At 40.6% G+C, this 17,721-nt stretch overlaps 1 protein-coding gene across 2 annotated transcripts in view; it reads left to right on the top strand.

Annotated features, from left to right (window-relative positions):
* Window positions 1–846: 846 nt before the first annotated feature.
* The window catches only part of LOC140230223 (histone acetyltransferase KAT7-like), a 29,176-nt gene continuing 12,301 nt past the window's right edge, over window positions 847–17,721 (top strand). The window contains exons 1-10 of one of the 2 annotated variants that reach the window (XM_072310404.1): window positions 847–932; window positions 2,294–2,438; window positions 5,203–5,394; window positions 6,819–7,004; window positions 8,901–9,055; window positions 10,667–10,873; window positions 11,605–11,877; window positions 13,702–13,842; window positions 15,091–15,184; window positions 16,383–16,529. In XM_072310404.1, coding sequence (XP_072166505.1) covers window positions 918–932; window positions 2,294–2,438; window positions 5,203–5,394; window positions 6,819–7,004; window positions 8,901–9,055; window positions 10,667–10,873; window positions 11,605–11,877; window positions 13,702–13,842; window positions 15,091–15,184; window positions 16,383–16,529 — 1,555 coding nt within the window. In that variant the 5' untranslated portion in view covers window positions 847–917. The remainder of the gene's footprint in view (window positions 933–2,293; window positions 2,439–5,202; window positions 5,395–6,818; window positions 7,005–8,900; window positions 9,056–10,666; window positions 10,874–11,604; window positions 11,878–13,701; window positions 13,843–15,090; window positions 15,185–16,382; window positions 16,530–17,721) is intronic. The other variant, XM_072310405.1, reaches the window with a different exon arrangement.

Genomic DNA, 17,721 nt, shown 5'->3' on the forward strand with positions numbered 1-17,721 from the left:
TTCTATTCACACACGGTTGGTACATGGGGGCAGACATTTTCTTTCTCCTTTTCATGGTGTCCCCACCCCCCCCCCCCCCCCCGCCCCACCGGCGCGGCCCCGACCCCCTCGCCCCAGCAAACCATGCTCTCGTCTCAGCCCCCCCCCCCCTTCTCAAGTCAAGTTTAGTGCATTTAGCGCCTTGAGTATCTTTTTTTTTTAGGTAGAAATGAGCGCTTTATAAGAGTCTCACTAATTATTATTATTATTACCATTATTATCCCCAGAGTTCAGTGATTATCCTTCTGTCTCACCTCCCCCCCCCCCAGCCCTCGCCTCCTTTTTCATGAGCTGCCAATACAGAAATGTGTTTCTGTTGCTTTGTCACAGCTGAAAATTCATTCACCACCACTATTACATGTGGATATCAAACAAGATTTTCTTTTTTTTTTCACATAAATCATTCCGAAATTAAAAAACAAAACATAATAAACTATTTCCGCGCTCTTAGGGTTGGTGGTAAGAGTTAGGCGTATTTACATATAATTTCTAATTTTGTAGAATTTTGTCATTTTTTCAATCAGTAAATATTTAGTACTTAATATTAATATAAGACTTCTGATTTTATTTTTTTTATGTGATATTACAATCTTTGAAAATTTTCGTACAAAAATTGCTAGATTGGCACCGCAGAATTTTCGTTCAGCACCACCACCACCACAATCCCATGAACTCAGTGCTAGTGCTGTGCATGTTAGCATAGCCTGCTGCGCCTGAGTCGAGCTAGTGTACCGCGTACCGTGTACCGTGTGATAATGCAATACTAGTATAGTGCCATTCATTTGCATTTACACAGGCAAAAGCGGCAGAAGACACTAGCGGGAAGTGACCGCCAAGCGAGAGAGCAGTGGTTTCTGATAGCATTTGGCTTCGTAAACATGGTCAGACGGAAGGTATGATATATTTGCGTGAGGATATTATTAATCAAACGATACGGAAATGTTTGAATTTCATGCAATAATCTCGTCAGAGATCGAACCAGAGGTAGAAACGATCGGTTTAATGGAGACCGCGGTCTCAGTCGTGTGTGTATAAAGCGAACGGATCGTAGTTTAGCGCATCAGCGTACCTACACTGTATATTGTGCACGTACAAGTCACATTCACGTAGCGTTCGTAGAGTCGGTACTATAAATTACTAGATCTACTCGTAACTCGTAGCCAGTTCGCTGCACATTGTAATTTTGTACTGTAGTATAGAATTTTACTCTATTTTAAAGCGTTACCGTATTAGATGTACTCACCTCTCCGCGCCCAAGGCAAGCTTCCGTGCATTAAGTTGACATGTTTTTCAAGGCAAGGTGGTTTCCACCTCTTAATCACCTTATTCCAAGCCCGGTGTGTGTAACCCCGGACATGCCGAAGAAATCTTTTGTTCAGGCTGAAACCTGTGAAAGAATAAGTGAATTGTAATGTCAATGAAGCAGCTAACTGGTTAGTTTTCTATGTAACTCGGTAGCCTGGCCCAGCCCTGGACTTCATTGTCATGAGTAGAAGGGTTTGTGCGGCTGTAGACCCTTCTTCTAGAGCGTCTAATGTAGCTGAGGACAAGGAATATGAATCTAGATCATAGATGATACGAGTACTGGTAAGTATAACCTTAGGGCCTAACGTTAGAACTCTCCACTAAAGCAGTAGGTACAACTTTGTAGGGCCCCTAGGGCATAGTGGCCGTTTTGCAAAGGCCAAAGTAGCAGAAATTCTAACGTTAAACAAACAGAAAATAAACCAATCCTTTCATGCTTAAGAACATGGTAGAAAAATGTTTTCTAACATCGGATGAGGTGAAGCATGACTTTATCATTGACACTATTTCGCCTGTTTTGACTGTTGCAGCCTTTGCCTTCAACATATCCAGCAAACCTAGTTGTACACTGTAGACTATACAGTAGGTCCCATACATAAGATTTCATGTAGGGTTTTTATATTTTAATTTTTATAGGTCTATATTTTCTTCTTTTTTTTTGGGGGGGGGGGGTGGTGATATTTATTTGTTGATAGATTTATTCACTATTCTTTACCCAGAGTAGCCCCCACTAGTGATTTATAGAATCTGCATAGAGGTCTAACTGTTATTCGGGGGGGGGGGGGGGGGGGGAAGCTGCCCGCAAAAGCATCAATAGGTTTTACGTTTAGCCAATGAACTTACATAGCTACCGACGATGAGTGACCGATGAGAGAAGATCTCTGTGGCATTGGGGTATTAGATATTCTGGAGTTACAGTTTTCTTGTATGTCTCAATAACATCTTACAGAAACAGGACAGCGACTCCTCCGATGCGTGGGAGGAGTCGGACTCCTCCGTGGATGTGGAAGAGGTGACCACTTCAGACGAGGATCATGGCAATCGTCGCATTACAAGGCAGTCAACTAGGATCGTTACCAGGGCGACCAATCAAGGTAACTACATTGTAGGCTTCATTGTGAAGAGTGCAGTCTGTAATTCAAATGACATCAGGTCACTTCATTAATAACAAATAAATGCTCAGTTCCTTTTTTTTTTTCTTACGCTCTTTCTTACTGTTCTATTCTATACTTGGGAAACATTGTGTAGCCTAATCCTTCAAAAATCCTGCAAAAATATGAAGTACTGTCAATACTGAAAGAAAAAATACACAGAAGCATAAGAATTACAGATATGTTATAAATTTTAATCCTGTTGCTAAGCATAATGAAAGGGAAAATTTATACACAGTGAAATCTGTCTTGTGATTTAGGCTTCTATCCAGCCTTATACCCCATCTTGCTATGTTCTTTTTGACTTTGTATCTGTATCTGACACAACTTTATGCCAACATGTGTACAACACGGTATAGGGGAGACCCAGGAGAGTTGAGCCACTTTTTACATAATTTGTCATATTTTCCCCTAATTGTGTTTTGGGCTGAAGACTTTCTTGTGGTTGGAAGTTAAGATCATATGTCATAATCCAGTTTTGTTAATTGTACGGAAGGTGATTGCATTTCAGAATAAGAGCCCGTTCAAAAAAAGATGTGAAATGGCACAAGTCTCCTGTAGGACGAGGAGAGTTGAGCATACCCGCAATGAGAGTTGAGCCACCCATGGGAGAGTTGTGCCATACTGTTCTAGGGAGTGGGAAAGTCGTATATCTCATGAGGATGGGCCCGCATAAATACATTTAATGTGCTGTTCTTATCGAATATCACTATTTTGTAAATTGAAATACAATGACTCTAACAGAGAACTATGATTTTTTTTTTTTCAGATAGAAAGAACTTCAAGATAGGCTTTACAGGTTGTAAACAAATTGATGATGTCATCGAAATGTTCTGACTTACAGTTTTCTACCTGGGGTCGACAATCAATAACTTTAAAACACTTCCATGACATATGCTCCGGCGACAAATGCTCCGGCACGAATTGCCAATGTTGAAGCTTACACAAACCCTTACCCCTACCCTAACCCTAACCCTAATCCAAATCCTTACCCTGCTCTGACCCAAAAACTCAATCATACCCACGAGGCTCACTCTGTCTTCAGAGAGATATTAATGTCAGAGCAATAATTGTCGGCGGAGCATACGAGTATGTCGTGTCACCCTTTAAAACACAATAACTTCTTTGAGAAAACATTACTCATGAAGACAATAATTGAGTTAGCGAAAAACCATTGGCAGCTTCATTAAAATTTTAAAACAACATTAAAACACAATTGATATAACCCTTACTTAGATCTTACAATGCTTTTCAGAGCTCGCTCAAACAGATATGCAACCTTGAACAGGAGATAAAGATTGTAGTGCGTGGAAATTAACATGACAATTTGTTTCATTTAGCTCACGTCAGCTTCAGGCTATGCTATTGATATTTATGTATCATCCTCTTTGTTGTGAATTTCAATTTCCATGGGGTTTCATTCAACGTCTAAAGACAACAGGGGGCCACAAAACTTTCCAGAATTGCCTGAATACAGTCACATCTTTTCCAGTCACATCCTTTCAAATTTCAGACGATGATATCATATTGTTAACAATATCTGCTCAAAAAATGTAGTCCTATGAACAACATAATGCCAACCAGTGACTCTTCCATCTACCTGGCAAAACAATACAAAATAACAAAATGACCTCAACAAATGATTTGTTAGATTCAACGAAATGCAGAATACCATAATTGCAGTGTGAACCAACACAACTTTAACAATAATGACACAACAAATGATGGTGCCCTTCACTCTTAGAAAAAAATGTGCTGATTAGAACCTCTTCTTGTCCCATATTTAAGATTCTTTATAGACCCTTTTTGTATAGGGTTCTACAGTGTATAAAGAACCCTATACAAAAACGGTCATTTTTCTGTTTATCCATGTATCTCTTGAGTGTCATTCGATCTACACCAAATGCTCGAGCGGCAGCTCGAACACTGTTCAACTCTTCGACTGCTTTTGCTCCTCGCTGGAGCAATCATGGATCACTCCCACGGTTTGATGTCCTTTTGTGTATTTGTGGCATTGTCTGAAAGAAAAGTAAATATTTGTATAAATAAGATAATGGTAAAAGGAGAGTTGAGCCATGGATCATGTCTCCTCATGATGAGTGGCTCAACTCTCCAAAGGTCGACCATTTTTGCATGTGACTTAACTACCACTAGAGCAGTTGCATCATATTTAACCAAAAACATCAGAAATAATCAACAATGCAGAGGCTACGCGTTGCCTATATTGCGACCAAAGTAACTGCTAGTATATGAATAATAAGAAGGGTCTTACCTCTAACTCTCAAATCCACTTTTCAGCGCAATATTTGGTTTTCCTTTCACAAAATCTCCCATGAGTTACCATGGATCTTGCTGACTTAACTGGAAAGAAAGTTATATTGTACACTACCAGCAGAGGGAGTTTTAACTTTTTATCTAAAGTGCAAGTGTGAGATTTAGGGGGTGGATCAACTCTCCTTGTGGCTCAAGTCTCCTGGGTCCCCCCTATCAACCTTGCCAACATCGTATTCCTTTGATGCTGCGTTTTCAGATTTAAAGATAGGTATCCCCATGTGATAGGAGCATTTAGTTTGAATATAAGGAGTATAAAAAGGCAGCTATATGAATGAAAAGCTTTTTGCACACATGCTGTGGTACATATAAGAGTGTATCACCAGCTGAACAAACACATAACTTTCATGATATGACTTCTGCATTACGTCACTAGTGATGTCGATGAGGATGCGTGGTCAGTCTCCTGTGAAGAGTCCCGGCAAGTCCGGCCGCAAGACTTCAGACAGCTCAGACAGCGAAGTGGCCACCGAGGAGGCCAACGGGAAGAAGCAGCGGGGTAAGAAGAGATCCCTCAAGGCCGAGCTCAATCAGTCGGACACTGAGTCGGGAGCTTCCATGAACGGAGGTGAGCACATGAATGATCATTCTGACATAAACCAATGAATTACTGTGTCTTAGACCCTGTTTACAGTGAGCGAAAGGGCCGGGCTCGGCCGCGGCCGAGCCCGGCCTTCATTTCACTGTAAACGCGCAAAAGGCCAAATGCGGTACCAAAATCGGCCGGTATTTGGCCAAGCTCTGGAGGTAGTCTCATGAGCCGTGGCGGAGCCCGGCCTTTTCTCACTGTAAACGCAACTTGGGCCAAATGTTGTTGTTGTTGTTGTTGTTATTTTATTTGTGTCATTCAGTTATGAATATTTACGCCTCATGCAGTACCAAATTAGTCTGGCTTCCAGACCCTCTGCCAGTACTATTTCGCTATTCAGGATATTAACGCCCTTAATGTCGAAAACTACAAGGTGTAGTATAGTTAATGGTGGTTTTGTCCTGCAAAGGCTTTTGCCTTCAGCAAAGACGGCGACTTTGTCGCAGGGCGGCAACTTCGTCGCTGGGGAGTCCAGTTGGCAAAGGGTCTGAAAACCAGACTATACCAAATTGCGACCGGCGCCCTCCAAAGAATAGTGTTTGTTTACAAGCAGAGCGCCACTACGACAAAATATTGAAAGGTTTTAATTAAAAGCCCGGGCTGAGCCCGGCACTGTAAACGGACAAAATTGCGGGGCTGAGTACCGCAATTGAGGCCGGGCTCGACCGCGGCTCGGCCGTTGCTCGGCCCGGCCCTGCACTGTAAACGGGGTCATAGTTTTGATTGAAATGATTTCATGAACTGGCACTGGAAATGAGGGTTTATTTCATTTTCACATGATGGTGTCTTTGTTGTCCCCAGCCCCCCCCCCCCTTATTCTAGCCACAGTTTTCACTTGGTTGACAGTAAAAACACAAATGTGATGAACTGACGTATGTTTTCAGACTTGATGTAGGGCATGAAATATTGGACACCATTATTTCTTTTGCATATTTTTCTTTTGTTTCATTATGGAGCCTTGTAGACTTTTTTTTTCACATATGCTTGTTGTTGTTGTTGTTGATTTCACCTATCCAGACACCTGTTGATAAGCACCAAACGTCTCTCATCACCTGCTCAGGGGGAAAAAAAAGAAAAAACTGTCTTGAAAAGACCAAGTCTTTTACAGTCAAACCTGTCTTAGCAACTACCTGTCTAAAGCGGCCACCTGCCGTATATGACACTTAAAAACAATCCCCTCCGAGAGAAAAACATGTTGAATAACCTGTCTGTAGCTGCCACCTGTCTATAATGGCCACTTTTTTGTCTCCCTTGGGTGAGGGCTATAGACAGGTTTGGCTATTTTACATTTTTTATTCTCTATTGGCGAGTATTATTCATTTACGTGTTTCAGTTGATATTATGTGCATAGATGTCCTTCATCCATACTTTCTCCCCTCACACATCTCACATAATGTGGCCAGGACCAAAAAAGCGGAAGCGAGCAGCGCAGGACGAGGGCAAGCTGACCAACGGGGAGATCCCCAGCGACAAGGAGAGCAACGGGGACCCGGGCAAGAAGAGGAAGAGTCGCATCATCGCTGAGCAGCAGCTGCTCAAGACGGACAACGTAGAGCTGAGGTGTCCCGTGCCTGGCTGCGACTCCTTAGGTATGGGGAGAATGTCTTTATGTCCATCAGTTGACTTGAACTATACCCTGTAACAGATGCATGGTTATTGCAGGGCTCGACACTAATGGCGGCCCGGTGGCCCGGGGCCACCAAAAACGCACGTCGGGCCACCAAAATTTCAGGAATGAAGAATTTGGTGGCCTGATCGGGCCCCCCAAAAAGGTCGGATTTTTGCCTTTGGGCCACCAAAAATAAAAGTTAGTGTGGAGCCCTGGTTATTGTATATGGTACCAAAGTGGTGATTTGGATGTCACAGTCTGTTGTTATAGCTTGTATGGAACAAGGTGCGAGCATAAACACTCCAGCCAGGTGAGGTTGTTTAGAACCACAAATGGCTATGACATCAAACTTTGTTACTCTTTATACATGAGAAGAAAATGGTGGATGCCAGATGTCTTGCGGCTGTTAGTTGAAAAAAATAAACAAAAACAAAACATAGTCTGCAACAAGTATGTATAACAGAGGAAAACATACAAAGCTCCAGCTGTCTTGCTGCAGTCAGCTAAACAAAGCCTCATTCGGTAACAGATTTTTTTTAATTTTTTTTTGGTGTGCGATGTCTGGCAACTAGTATTTGAATTAAAGGACAAGTTCACCTTCATTAACGTAAGGATTAAGAGAATGCAGCAATATTAGTAGAACACATCAGTGAAAGTTTGAGGAAAATTGGACAATTGATGCAAAAGTTATGAATTTTTGAAAATTTTGTGTTGGAACCGCTGGATGAGGAGACTACCAAGGCTCGTGATGTCATATGAGTACAACAGTATAAAGAAAATGTAAAGAAAATTCAACATATTTTCACTCTTTTTCGCATAATAAAAGAGCACTTGACTTGCCTCTTTCTAAAGGCAATGGGAATAATATTACCCATAACATATGTCAGTAACGAGTCAAGGGAATGTGTACTTTTTTCAAAAAGATGAAATTTTGTGAAATTCTCTTTATATTTTCCTTATATTGTTGTACGCATGTGACATACACTGCAGTAGTCTTCTCATCCAGCGGTGACTGCACAAAAACTTCAAAAATTTATAACTTTTGAACGGATTGTCTTATTTTCCTCAAACTTTCAATGATGTGTTCTACTAATACTGCTACATTCTCTCAATCCTTATGCTAATGAAGGTGAACTTGTCCTTTAAGCATTACTTTGCATCAGATGTGTGTACATTGAGAAAAATTGTGTTGCATCACAGTCTTGTGCAATATTTGATTTAAATCCCATTACGTTCCTAGAAGCACTTTGAGAAATTTCTCTTTTTGAAGGGGTTGTACAAAGAAAAGGACAAGAGCATAGAATTTTCAATGATGTTCTGTGTGTATTTTTATCCAAAGGCCACATTACTTTGAAATATTCCTTGAAATGTAACTTGTTCAAAGACTTATTTTGATATTCATACCAAATAAAAAAGAAACATAATTCTGCAAATATTTATTTTTTATTGAAATATCACTTTTGTTGGTAAAAATAGAGAGATTTTAATTGTGGTAGATATTCTATTCAGTTATAACTTAACAAAAGAGTTGTGCACTTTTATTTAATGCAAAGGCCAAGTACAATTGTACATAAATGTTTTGAGTTGTAAGTGATGTCTATGAAGAGACTTTTATGAAAAAAAAATGTAATTGATGGTCTTTGTAAAAGACTTACTACCATGAAAGAGAAAGAAACCAAGTGGAATTGAATGATTTATATATCTTTCTCCTTTTTTTTTTTTTTTTTTAATCTAAAAGCCTGTATAGTTGGAAAATACTCAAGGGTTTGAAATTTGCAATTGATGGTTTATTTACAGACTTGTTCATGATTGAAAAAAGAAAGAAAAGGAAACAAGCTGGAATTATATATTTCTTTTTTTTTTTTTTAATCTAAAGGGCACTTTACTGGGAAATTTAGCAAACATAGGACGTTGTGGGGCTGCCCCTTGTACCACAACATGACAGCCGAAGAGTGTCAAGCGAGGGCGGAGAAGAGGCGTAACCAGAAGAAGGAGTCGGACGCTGAAGAGAAGAAAGCCCTCAGGCAGTCGGTGAGTTTGAAGCGGTCATTCGTGAGCATTGACTTTAAGATCTGTGTGAAGAAAGCTTTGCAAATGGACCCACATTTTACGGGATCATACCGTTTGCGAAACTTGCTGTATTGCTGACAATTTCCTTTGTTACTTGTGTTATTTTGTGCGTATATGGCTGCGTGAAAAAAATCTTGTAAATTTTCATTTTCATTAGGAAGATAAAATACCATTGAAGACACCCAAATCATGCGATAATTGTTAGTTGATCTTTAACTTTTAAGATGAATTTAAATTCTTTGTGAAACGCTCCCTGAACTCCTTCATATATCTGTGAGCACGCAGTAACAAAAGACCACCCGGACTGAGACTGTTTAATATGAAGCGTGGCAGAACTTTTGTCGATTACTTTAACAAACTGAAGTAGAAACATATTTTCTCAATGTGCAGGATAAGGGACCTGGCTTTTGACTGAAATCTACTAAAGGGATTTTGTTATTCTTATTATTAACTGTATATTAATTTTCCTTTTACTCTCACATTTTCTCCTCCATCTTCAACATTAAATTACTCTGGCATGTGACTAACAAATGGCAAAATATTTACTGCTTTCGTCATCTTTTTGCATTTAATGCTGTTTACTTGTTACAAAATGCTTCATGTGCACCATAACCGACTGAACCTTATGTTTTGGGGGGTGTGTGTGTGTGTGGTTGTCATGCGTCATTAATTTCCATTGCTTTCTCCATGACTGTTGAACTTCTGCCAACTAATCTTTGCTATCATAACATTGATTTCTTGATGGTACTTTATGATGATGTACATCTGACTTGACTCCGCCCCTTCCTCCATGGCAACCCATAATCTTTGCTCTCCTCACCTAACCAATACTTGTGTTGTGGATGCTTTGAAAACATCACTTACTCTTCCACCACTCATGCCTTGCAACATCCCCTTACCCTCCTCCTAAAATCAACATTACATTCTCACATAATCACATCCATTCATATGCCCTCTTTCAAATAAATGATATCAACCATATCCAATCAACTTCGTATCAATTCCACTCACCAACCCAACATTGTTACTTCCATCTTTCTGCTCTTACCAAAATCATCCCCTCCCTAAACCAATTTGTCTGCATGCTATTGCTTGAACCACTCTACACTATTGCTAATCCTCCTCAAATATTGATACCTAAAAATCTGGTGAAATATGCTCTTCATTGTATTCTTTGTTGCTTGCTAAATACCTCCCTTATCTCTCCCTTCTCTGTTCACATGGACTATCCCTCCTTACTTCATATTTATTCTGTTGTCTTTAATTACAACCACATTCCTTATTTCGTGTGGTTCTTCCATTCCTAATAATACATCAAACATGTTATGTATTGAATCTATCACCTCTTATATTCATTTTCCTACGTCTGCATGCACATTCTGTCAATGATTTGCAAACATCTTTCAACTCGCAAACATTCTATGTGAAACCCCTTCTTCGTCTGCTCCATGCCTGCCAATTTACTTTTATAACTCCCAACCTCATTCCTACCACCTGTTCCCTTTCCACCGGCTGCCACGCCCCCCACCTTCCCCCTTCCTCCTCCGGCTCACTCGCCATCTCACTCACCAGAACTCATCTCGTGCCCAACAGCAAAAGCGCTACCAGGTGCAGGACGCCCGGCGGCAGCGAAAGGAGTTGGGCGAGGAGCAGAAGGTGAAGAACCGTCAGCACCGCGAGGAGTTCCACAAGTCCCGCGAGCCTCTCCTCAACGGCATCACCTCCCAGTTTGACATGGACATGTTCCGCGAGGCGCAGATGAGGGCATCAGAAGAGATGGTAACCCTTGGCAATCATTTTATAATTCTCACCATTACATATAATTGTAAAAACTGAAACAGCGGCCGCGCTGTTTAATTTTCATAACGGTGTGTGTTGACAGTGCTGTACCTGTGCACAGTGCTAGCTTTATTTGATTGGAAAACAAGGAGCATTACATGTACAGTATGTCTATCTCCGAACTACCATACTAGATTTTCTGAGCAGTTTTTAAGTGTTGGGAAAAGAAATATCAAGTTGTAAGCTCTGAAAATGTTTATCTATTGTGACATGACTATGTTTTTAACTCGAATAATCATGATAAAAAGGGAAAAATTAGATGTGATTATTGTGTATTTGCTCTGCCCATGCCTGCCGCAAGGTAACTCCACACTACCGAAAGTGCAAAAGTGAATGCTAGAAGTTTGACCCCACTTGACCTCTTCGTATTGCATTGTGTTTTTACGGGCTAGTTGGCAAAGAGCACAAGATACTTCTGATGTCATCAAAAGCAGGCCGATATCCTTTGATGAAAGTAGGTCATTCATCAATTCACTTTTTTCTGAATTGTACTCATAATTTCTTGCTCAGGATTGCAATTAGCAGCAAAAAAATTGGGGATATCTGCATTAGGTATGAATTTTCTTCTCCTTAGAAACATTCCAAATTTGAGTCACTTCAGACATCTCATTTTTATTTGTTTCCCTCTCTGCCCTCCCCACCAACCCACTCTCACACACACCCACCCACAGGAGAAGAATGGTATGGGAAACCCAGGGGAAGGCTCGGTGAAGAAGCTCGAGTTTGGTCGCTTTGAGCTGAACACGTGGTACTCATCACCCTACCCGGAGGAGTACGCTCGCCTCCCCAAGCTCTACATCTGTGAGTTCTGTCTCAAGTACATGCGCAGCTCCACCATCCTGCGACGTCACCTGGCCAAGTGCGTATGGAGACATCCGCCGGGGGACGAGATCTACCGCAAGGGCATCAACTCAGTGTTTGAGGTGGACGGCAAGAAAAACAAGGTGAGCGCAGTGGTGTGGGATATTGAACCCTAGCAGAGACGTCACTAGGTGCTGTTCCAACCTTAGTTATCACGACTTGATTGGTTTGAAGAATTTATGAACCGAATTTATCATCAAAGAGCAAACATTTGTCTCTCTGTCGTGCATTCTCCAACGCACTATCTTTCTCCCTTTCTTTCTTCACCTCTCTCTGTCCATGTATCTATCGAGAAATACATCATTCAATCTATCTATCTATTTACCACTTTCTTTACATCTGTGTACATACACGTACTGTAAAACCAGAAATTTTAATTTCACAAATTTCATGAGAGCTAGGATAGGCAAAATTGAAAATCATGCAAAAGTTCTTGTCTACACTATATGCAGTGAAAATTGCATGCTGCGAAAAAGGCCATCGGTTGCAGTTCGCGAAATTTTCATGCCGCAAAAATATCTTACTTTACAGTATGTATCTTTTTCCTAATTTGTCCTTAAAGGTACTAGCCCACATTTGTAAACGTGCAGCAATTGGTCTCATAGTTAGTATGGAGTTTGGGTATGATTGCAGTAACACCTGTGCAAAATTTTGTTCCAATTAGTCCATTACTTTCATAAAAATAAATGAAAATGCACCGTATGCATGCGTATAACGCTCGCTAGCTCCGGTCCACGTATGTACTACTTGCATGCGATACATGTGTAAGTTACATGTACGTACTAGTAGCTAGCCCCGGAGACCGGTCCTGGCGGCTACCTCGCAGCTGAGCGGGAGCAAAAATCACTGCCACATTCATGGCGACTTCACAAATAAAGCATGGCTAAATTTCTATCATAAACACAGTGACAATTAATACATTACCTTTTCGACTTGGTTTTTCTCACCCATTTATCTAGAAACTGCAAAATTTTCTACATTTTTTTTAGGAGTAATAAGCGGCCTCCCCTAGTGCAACAGTGGAGAGACTTGCTGCTATATCCATTAGTACGCATTACGCATGCTCTCAATGCACTGCACTGCACGCATGCTGTGCGCCTGTGCAAGTGATTGTGAGTTTCAGTGAGCATCGGTGAGCTGAAGATATTCGCGTTATAAGACAACATTTTCTGCATCATAAGCAATGAAATGCATCAAACAGTCGCCGAAATTAATCGTTTAGGTTTAATCGACCCATGTAAGTATTCCTGGTAGTTTTTGTTGAAAAATTAAGGATATATAGCGCCGAAACGGCACCCGTTTTGTACAACTCCTCGATCTGAATGCGAAAACGGCACAGCCCCAACGCTGCACGTTGGGGCTGGTCGCAGTTAGTACGTAGCTAGCCCGCGCTCGTAATTTGATTTTGGGTCGGGTTGACCCAGTTTGAAAATTGATTTTAAAACGATGATTTTCTCTCTTTTATCGAATGGTATAGACAAAGAGCAACAGGTGAGGTATGTTACTATTATAACTTGTACTTGAAGTCATATTGGACCTGTTTTATGCAGTTTTGATTTTCGTGGGTTTGCAAATGTGGGCTAGTACCTTTAATGTGCTCAGGCACTTAACTTAGAAGTTGTCCAGCTTTTTCGATACCAATCAGTAACCACTCAAAGCAAGTCTGCTATTATGTTGAGCAATGTGCCTCAGTCTAACATGAAAGGCCATGGTGCCACAATGGGGATAAGGGGGATTAAGCAATCTCTATTTATTGACATTAAAGAGAAAGCTTTCAGACATCTGTGTCACTTGGCAAACAAAGCACAGTTAGTGGTAATCAAAGGTCTATCATAATCTATCTATCTGTTTTCCTCTTTTCACTTACGATACTATTATTGCTCCTTCTCTTCCTTTCTGACCTGTAGATCTACTGCCAGAACCTGTGTTTACTGGCCAAGCTGTTCCTGGACCACAAGACGTTGTACTATGACGTCGAGCCCTTCCTCTTCTACATCATGACAGAGAATGACTCTTCGGGTTGCCACATTCTGGGTTACTTCTCCAAGGTGAGCAATGGCGCCCTCTATTGGTGGACTGTGGCATGCATGAGCTCACTACCAAACCAGAAGTGTGTTGGTGGTCATAGATTCCTTGAAGATTGTTGTACATTAAAAACTTTTCATTCAGTAGGTTTTTACATTTTTCCTGTGTTGGTCATGTGTGTGTTTGTGTGTGTGCTAACAGTTGTGTGAGTATATGTGACCGTGCATCACAAAACAAACAAAAAGTCACACCCCTTGATTTTACGTGAGGACTGAAAAAAGGTGAAATGGGTCAATCGAGTCAATCTTGAGTTTTTCGTATTTTCTGAAAGAGCTATCCTTCTTTAATATTATTCTTTAGTATGGAATTATAACATGAATGGGAAAGTGTGTTTTCACCAGTTTTTTATAACCCATTTTTTTTTTTTTTTTTTGGGGGGGGGGGAGAGCAGAATGACCAGGTATATCTTAGAGGCCCCATTTTATTTCTTGAAATCCTTTACACACTCTTCACTTTCAAGTCTAATAAATTTAAAGAGGAAAACACTACTGCTTTGAAAGTTGGCATTAATCATGGACATATTGTGTTAATAGAACATGCTCAATTTCAGCTTAATCTGATAATCCCTTCATTGTTGAGGCTCCGGTTGTTTGCATCTTGTCTTTTGTCCCTTTCATCGCACAGGTAGCACGGCTTGGTAAAGATTAAGCGCTTGAATAGACCCTGTACTTCACAGCCTCTTTTCTCAGTTCACACTCTTCCAGAGTGTGTAATTTCTTTCCAGTATTTTAAATAGATAGGTTAGGGGAGTCCATTTGAATTGAGTTATACATCATTTTAAAGCTTAGAATCTGCTCTAAAGGAATTTGCCCTTAACTAAAAATCCATGTCTGGTGACTTTTTGTTCGTTTTGTGATGTAGGGTCACATATGAAGTTTTGGCATGTGGCCACATTTATGTAGATCATATCATATACTCATCTACTCATGCCCTATCATATTGTATACCATGTGCTGTGAAGTGTATGTTACTGTATGGGAAATATACTTAGATAGTCTTTTAGGAATCTCTACCTTCCATAATTTCTTCCCTTGTTTTAGTATTTACTGTACAATTTTGTATTTCATGATTTTATGCCTGCTGTGTGTACTCATTTCATTTATTCATTTAAAAAAAAAAAAAAATGTGCAAAACGTGCTGATAGAAAGCAACAATATGCATATTAAAAATATGTCAAAATTAAGTATACATGTTTCTTTACTCACCCTCAGGAGAAAAACTCTTTCCTGAACTACAACGTGTCATGTATACTGACGTTGCCCCAGTACATGAGACAGGGATATGGCAAGATGCTGATAGACTTCAGTAAGTTTTCTTCACATCGTCTCTACCAACATACCATTTTTTAGAACACCAACAGACGGTAAAGGGTCTTAAAAAATGTCCTAAAAAAGTTTGTCGATGTAGATTTTGATTCATTAAGTTAGTATGATAACAATGTACAATTAGATCTGTTCGAGTGGCCATTTGCTCGTGTATAGAGCGCGAGAGAACAGTTTCATTTCTCGACCATGTCACTTCTTCAGCTTGACTGGCTGGCGAGCATTCACCTGTGATGGATGAATGGGCAATGTTACTACCTTTATTGTCGAAGGTCAAGAAATTTTCAGGGTAGCCAACTTGTATGCTGGTGAAAGATGTTACAGTCCCCCTCCTCTGCCGAGGGAAGATTTTTTTGTGTGTGTATGTTCACATACACAGCGTCACATTTTTGTAATTTCATCCATATCAGCAACTGCAGCATTCTTTAGACAAGTTAGTGTAGTATTTTGGTTCCACTCTAGGACGTGTACATTTCTAAACTTGACACAGAATAGTGCCTTCATCCTCACAGGGGCACCCTTCTCGGAAACAAAGAAATAAAGAGTAAACCTCTTTGGGTCTATATCACCGTGCCTAGTCAGTGGAACCTTGTTATAAAGAGGTCGGATGTAAGAAAACCCTCTTATGTATGACAAGGTGATCTTCTATGTCCCAACTCTTATCATATCGCTCTGTTTTTTTTTTACCCTGATATAGAGAGAATTATGATTTGTTATCGCAGTTTTCTTCTTCGGGTCTTTCTTATAACACAATTCCCTTGTATTGTAAAAGGGGCTGTACAGTTCTGGTTGAGCTGAGGATTTAGCTTTTATCATTTTGCGAAATATTCATAAACCACTTAAAGAGCATGCAATTCTAAGGGGTATCAAAAGTTTATTTGATGAAAATCGGTTTTGAAGTGGCTGAGATATCCCAAAACGAGGTGAAACAAAGAGATCCTAATAAAAGGCGTGGCCTGTCGCCTTTCATCATTATCACTTTTTTGGATATCTCGGCCATTTGAAAACCAATTCTCATCAAACAAACATTGAATCCTTCTTAAAATTACATGTTCTTTCATATTTCATAAGAGGTTTCTCATTATCTCACTTAGGAATGTTATCAACCTGAATCCTCACCTCAACCTGTACTGTACAGTCCCTTAAACCCAAATTCTGTGTCTTATCCACTCTGTCTCCAGGTTACCTGCTATCCAAGCGGGAGGAGAAGATCGGCTCCCCAGAGAAGCCCCTATCAGACCTGGGTCTCATCAGCTACCGGAGCTACTGGAAAGGGGTTCTTCTCAAGTATCTCCACAAGCTGGACGCAAAGGAGATTTCCATCAAAGGTACACACACCACACACGCTGTTTGTCATGTCGTTGGTCTGCTGTTTTGCAGGCATTGTGGTGCAATAGCTTTTGAACCCTCTGCCCGAAATTCATGTAGGCACTTCAACTTTGCCCATGGATCTTGCAAATTCTGACTGTATGAATTTACGATGCGCATCCATTGATGAATGCAAGCTAATGTGGGTTTTTGCAGAGCAATTCTATTATACATGAACTAAAATTTAACCTTTAGGGAAGGGATATTTATTCTCACTAGCGTTCTACCGCGGGATCCCGCAAATTTGCGGTAGGACGATTTGCCGAACGCGTAATACGCGCTGAACGTTTTTTTCCTCGCGCAGCGGCAGGGGAAAAAAATCGTGCGGAGGAACGCGGTAGGACGCCGATCGTCCTGCCGCGGTAGGACGGGCGTAATTCATTCTTCGTGTGCACGCAACTACGGGCAGATACTGAAGTAGTGCACGCACATCCTTTCCCCGTCGATCGGATCTGTGGAACAACCTTTCTAACGTTTGATGCATGCACGATACACTCGTACACTGGCGCTGAAAATCTAGTTACATGTATCATGTTGTAGTGCATATTTGGGCGGCTCGTGTGTTTCACGCGGGGTTTAGTAACGGTGCGTTTCAATTTTTGAGTTCTCACGATCGTATTAATAAACATATACACTTTCTTTCGATCTCAACATCAGCAAAACTGCGTTTGACTTGTTTGCACTTTACGAATTCTTTGAGCTCTGTCACAGCACGATCATGACAAAGTTTCATCAAATTCTTTCGAAATCATGCTCAGCAAAACTGCGTGTGATTTGTCTACAAATATACAATCTAGCAAATTATTTGGGCTCTCTCCAGCACGATCATGACATTTTTTTATCCAATTTTATCTTTTTTTTTGTTCGATCTCACTTTCAGGAAAATTGCGAGTAATTTTTTTTTTCTTTTGAGTTTGTACAGTACGATCATGACATGTGAAGTAAACTTCGATCTATCACACACTTTCTCATACTAGTAGTAAAGTTGGGCAAGCGTTTTGGAACAAGGAAAAATGCTTGACTGAATCGGGCAAGCAAATTATTTTGAAGTCATCCTTTCCCCCACATTTTCCCTGAGCTCCAATATCAATAAACCCATAAAAATCGAGCATACGGAAGCCCTAAACTAACGACTGTCTAGCGCTGCCACGC

Source organism: Diadema setosum, chromosome 6 (assembly GCF_964275005.1).
Source record: "Diadema setosum chromosome 6, eeDiaSeto1, whole genome shotgun sequence".
Classification (NCBI taxonomy): domain Eukaryota; kingdom Metazoa; phylum Echinodermata; class Echinoidea; order Diadematoida; family Diadematidae; genus Diadema; species Diadema setosum.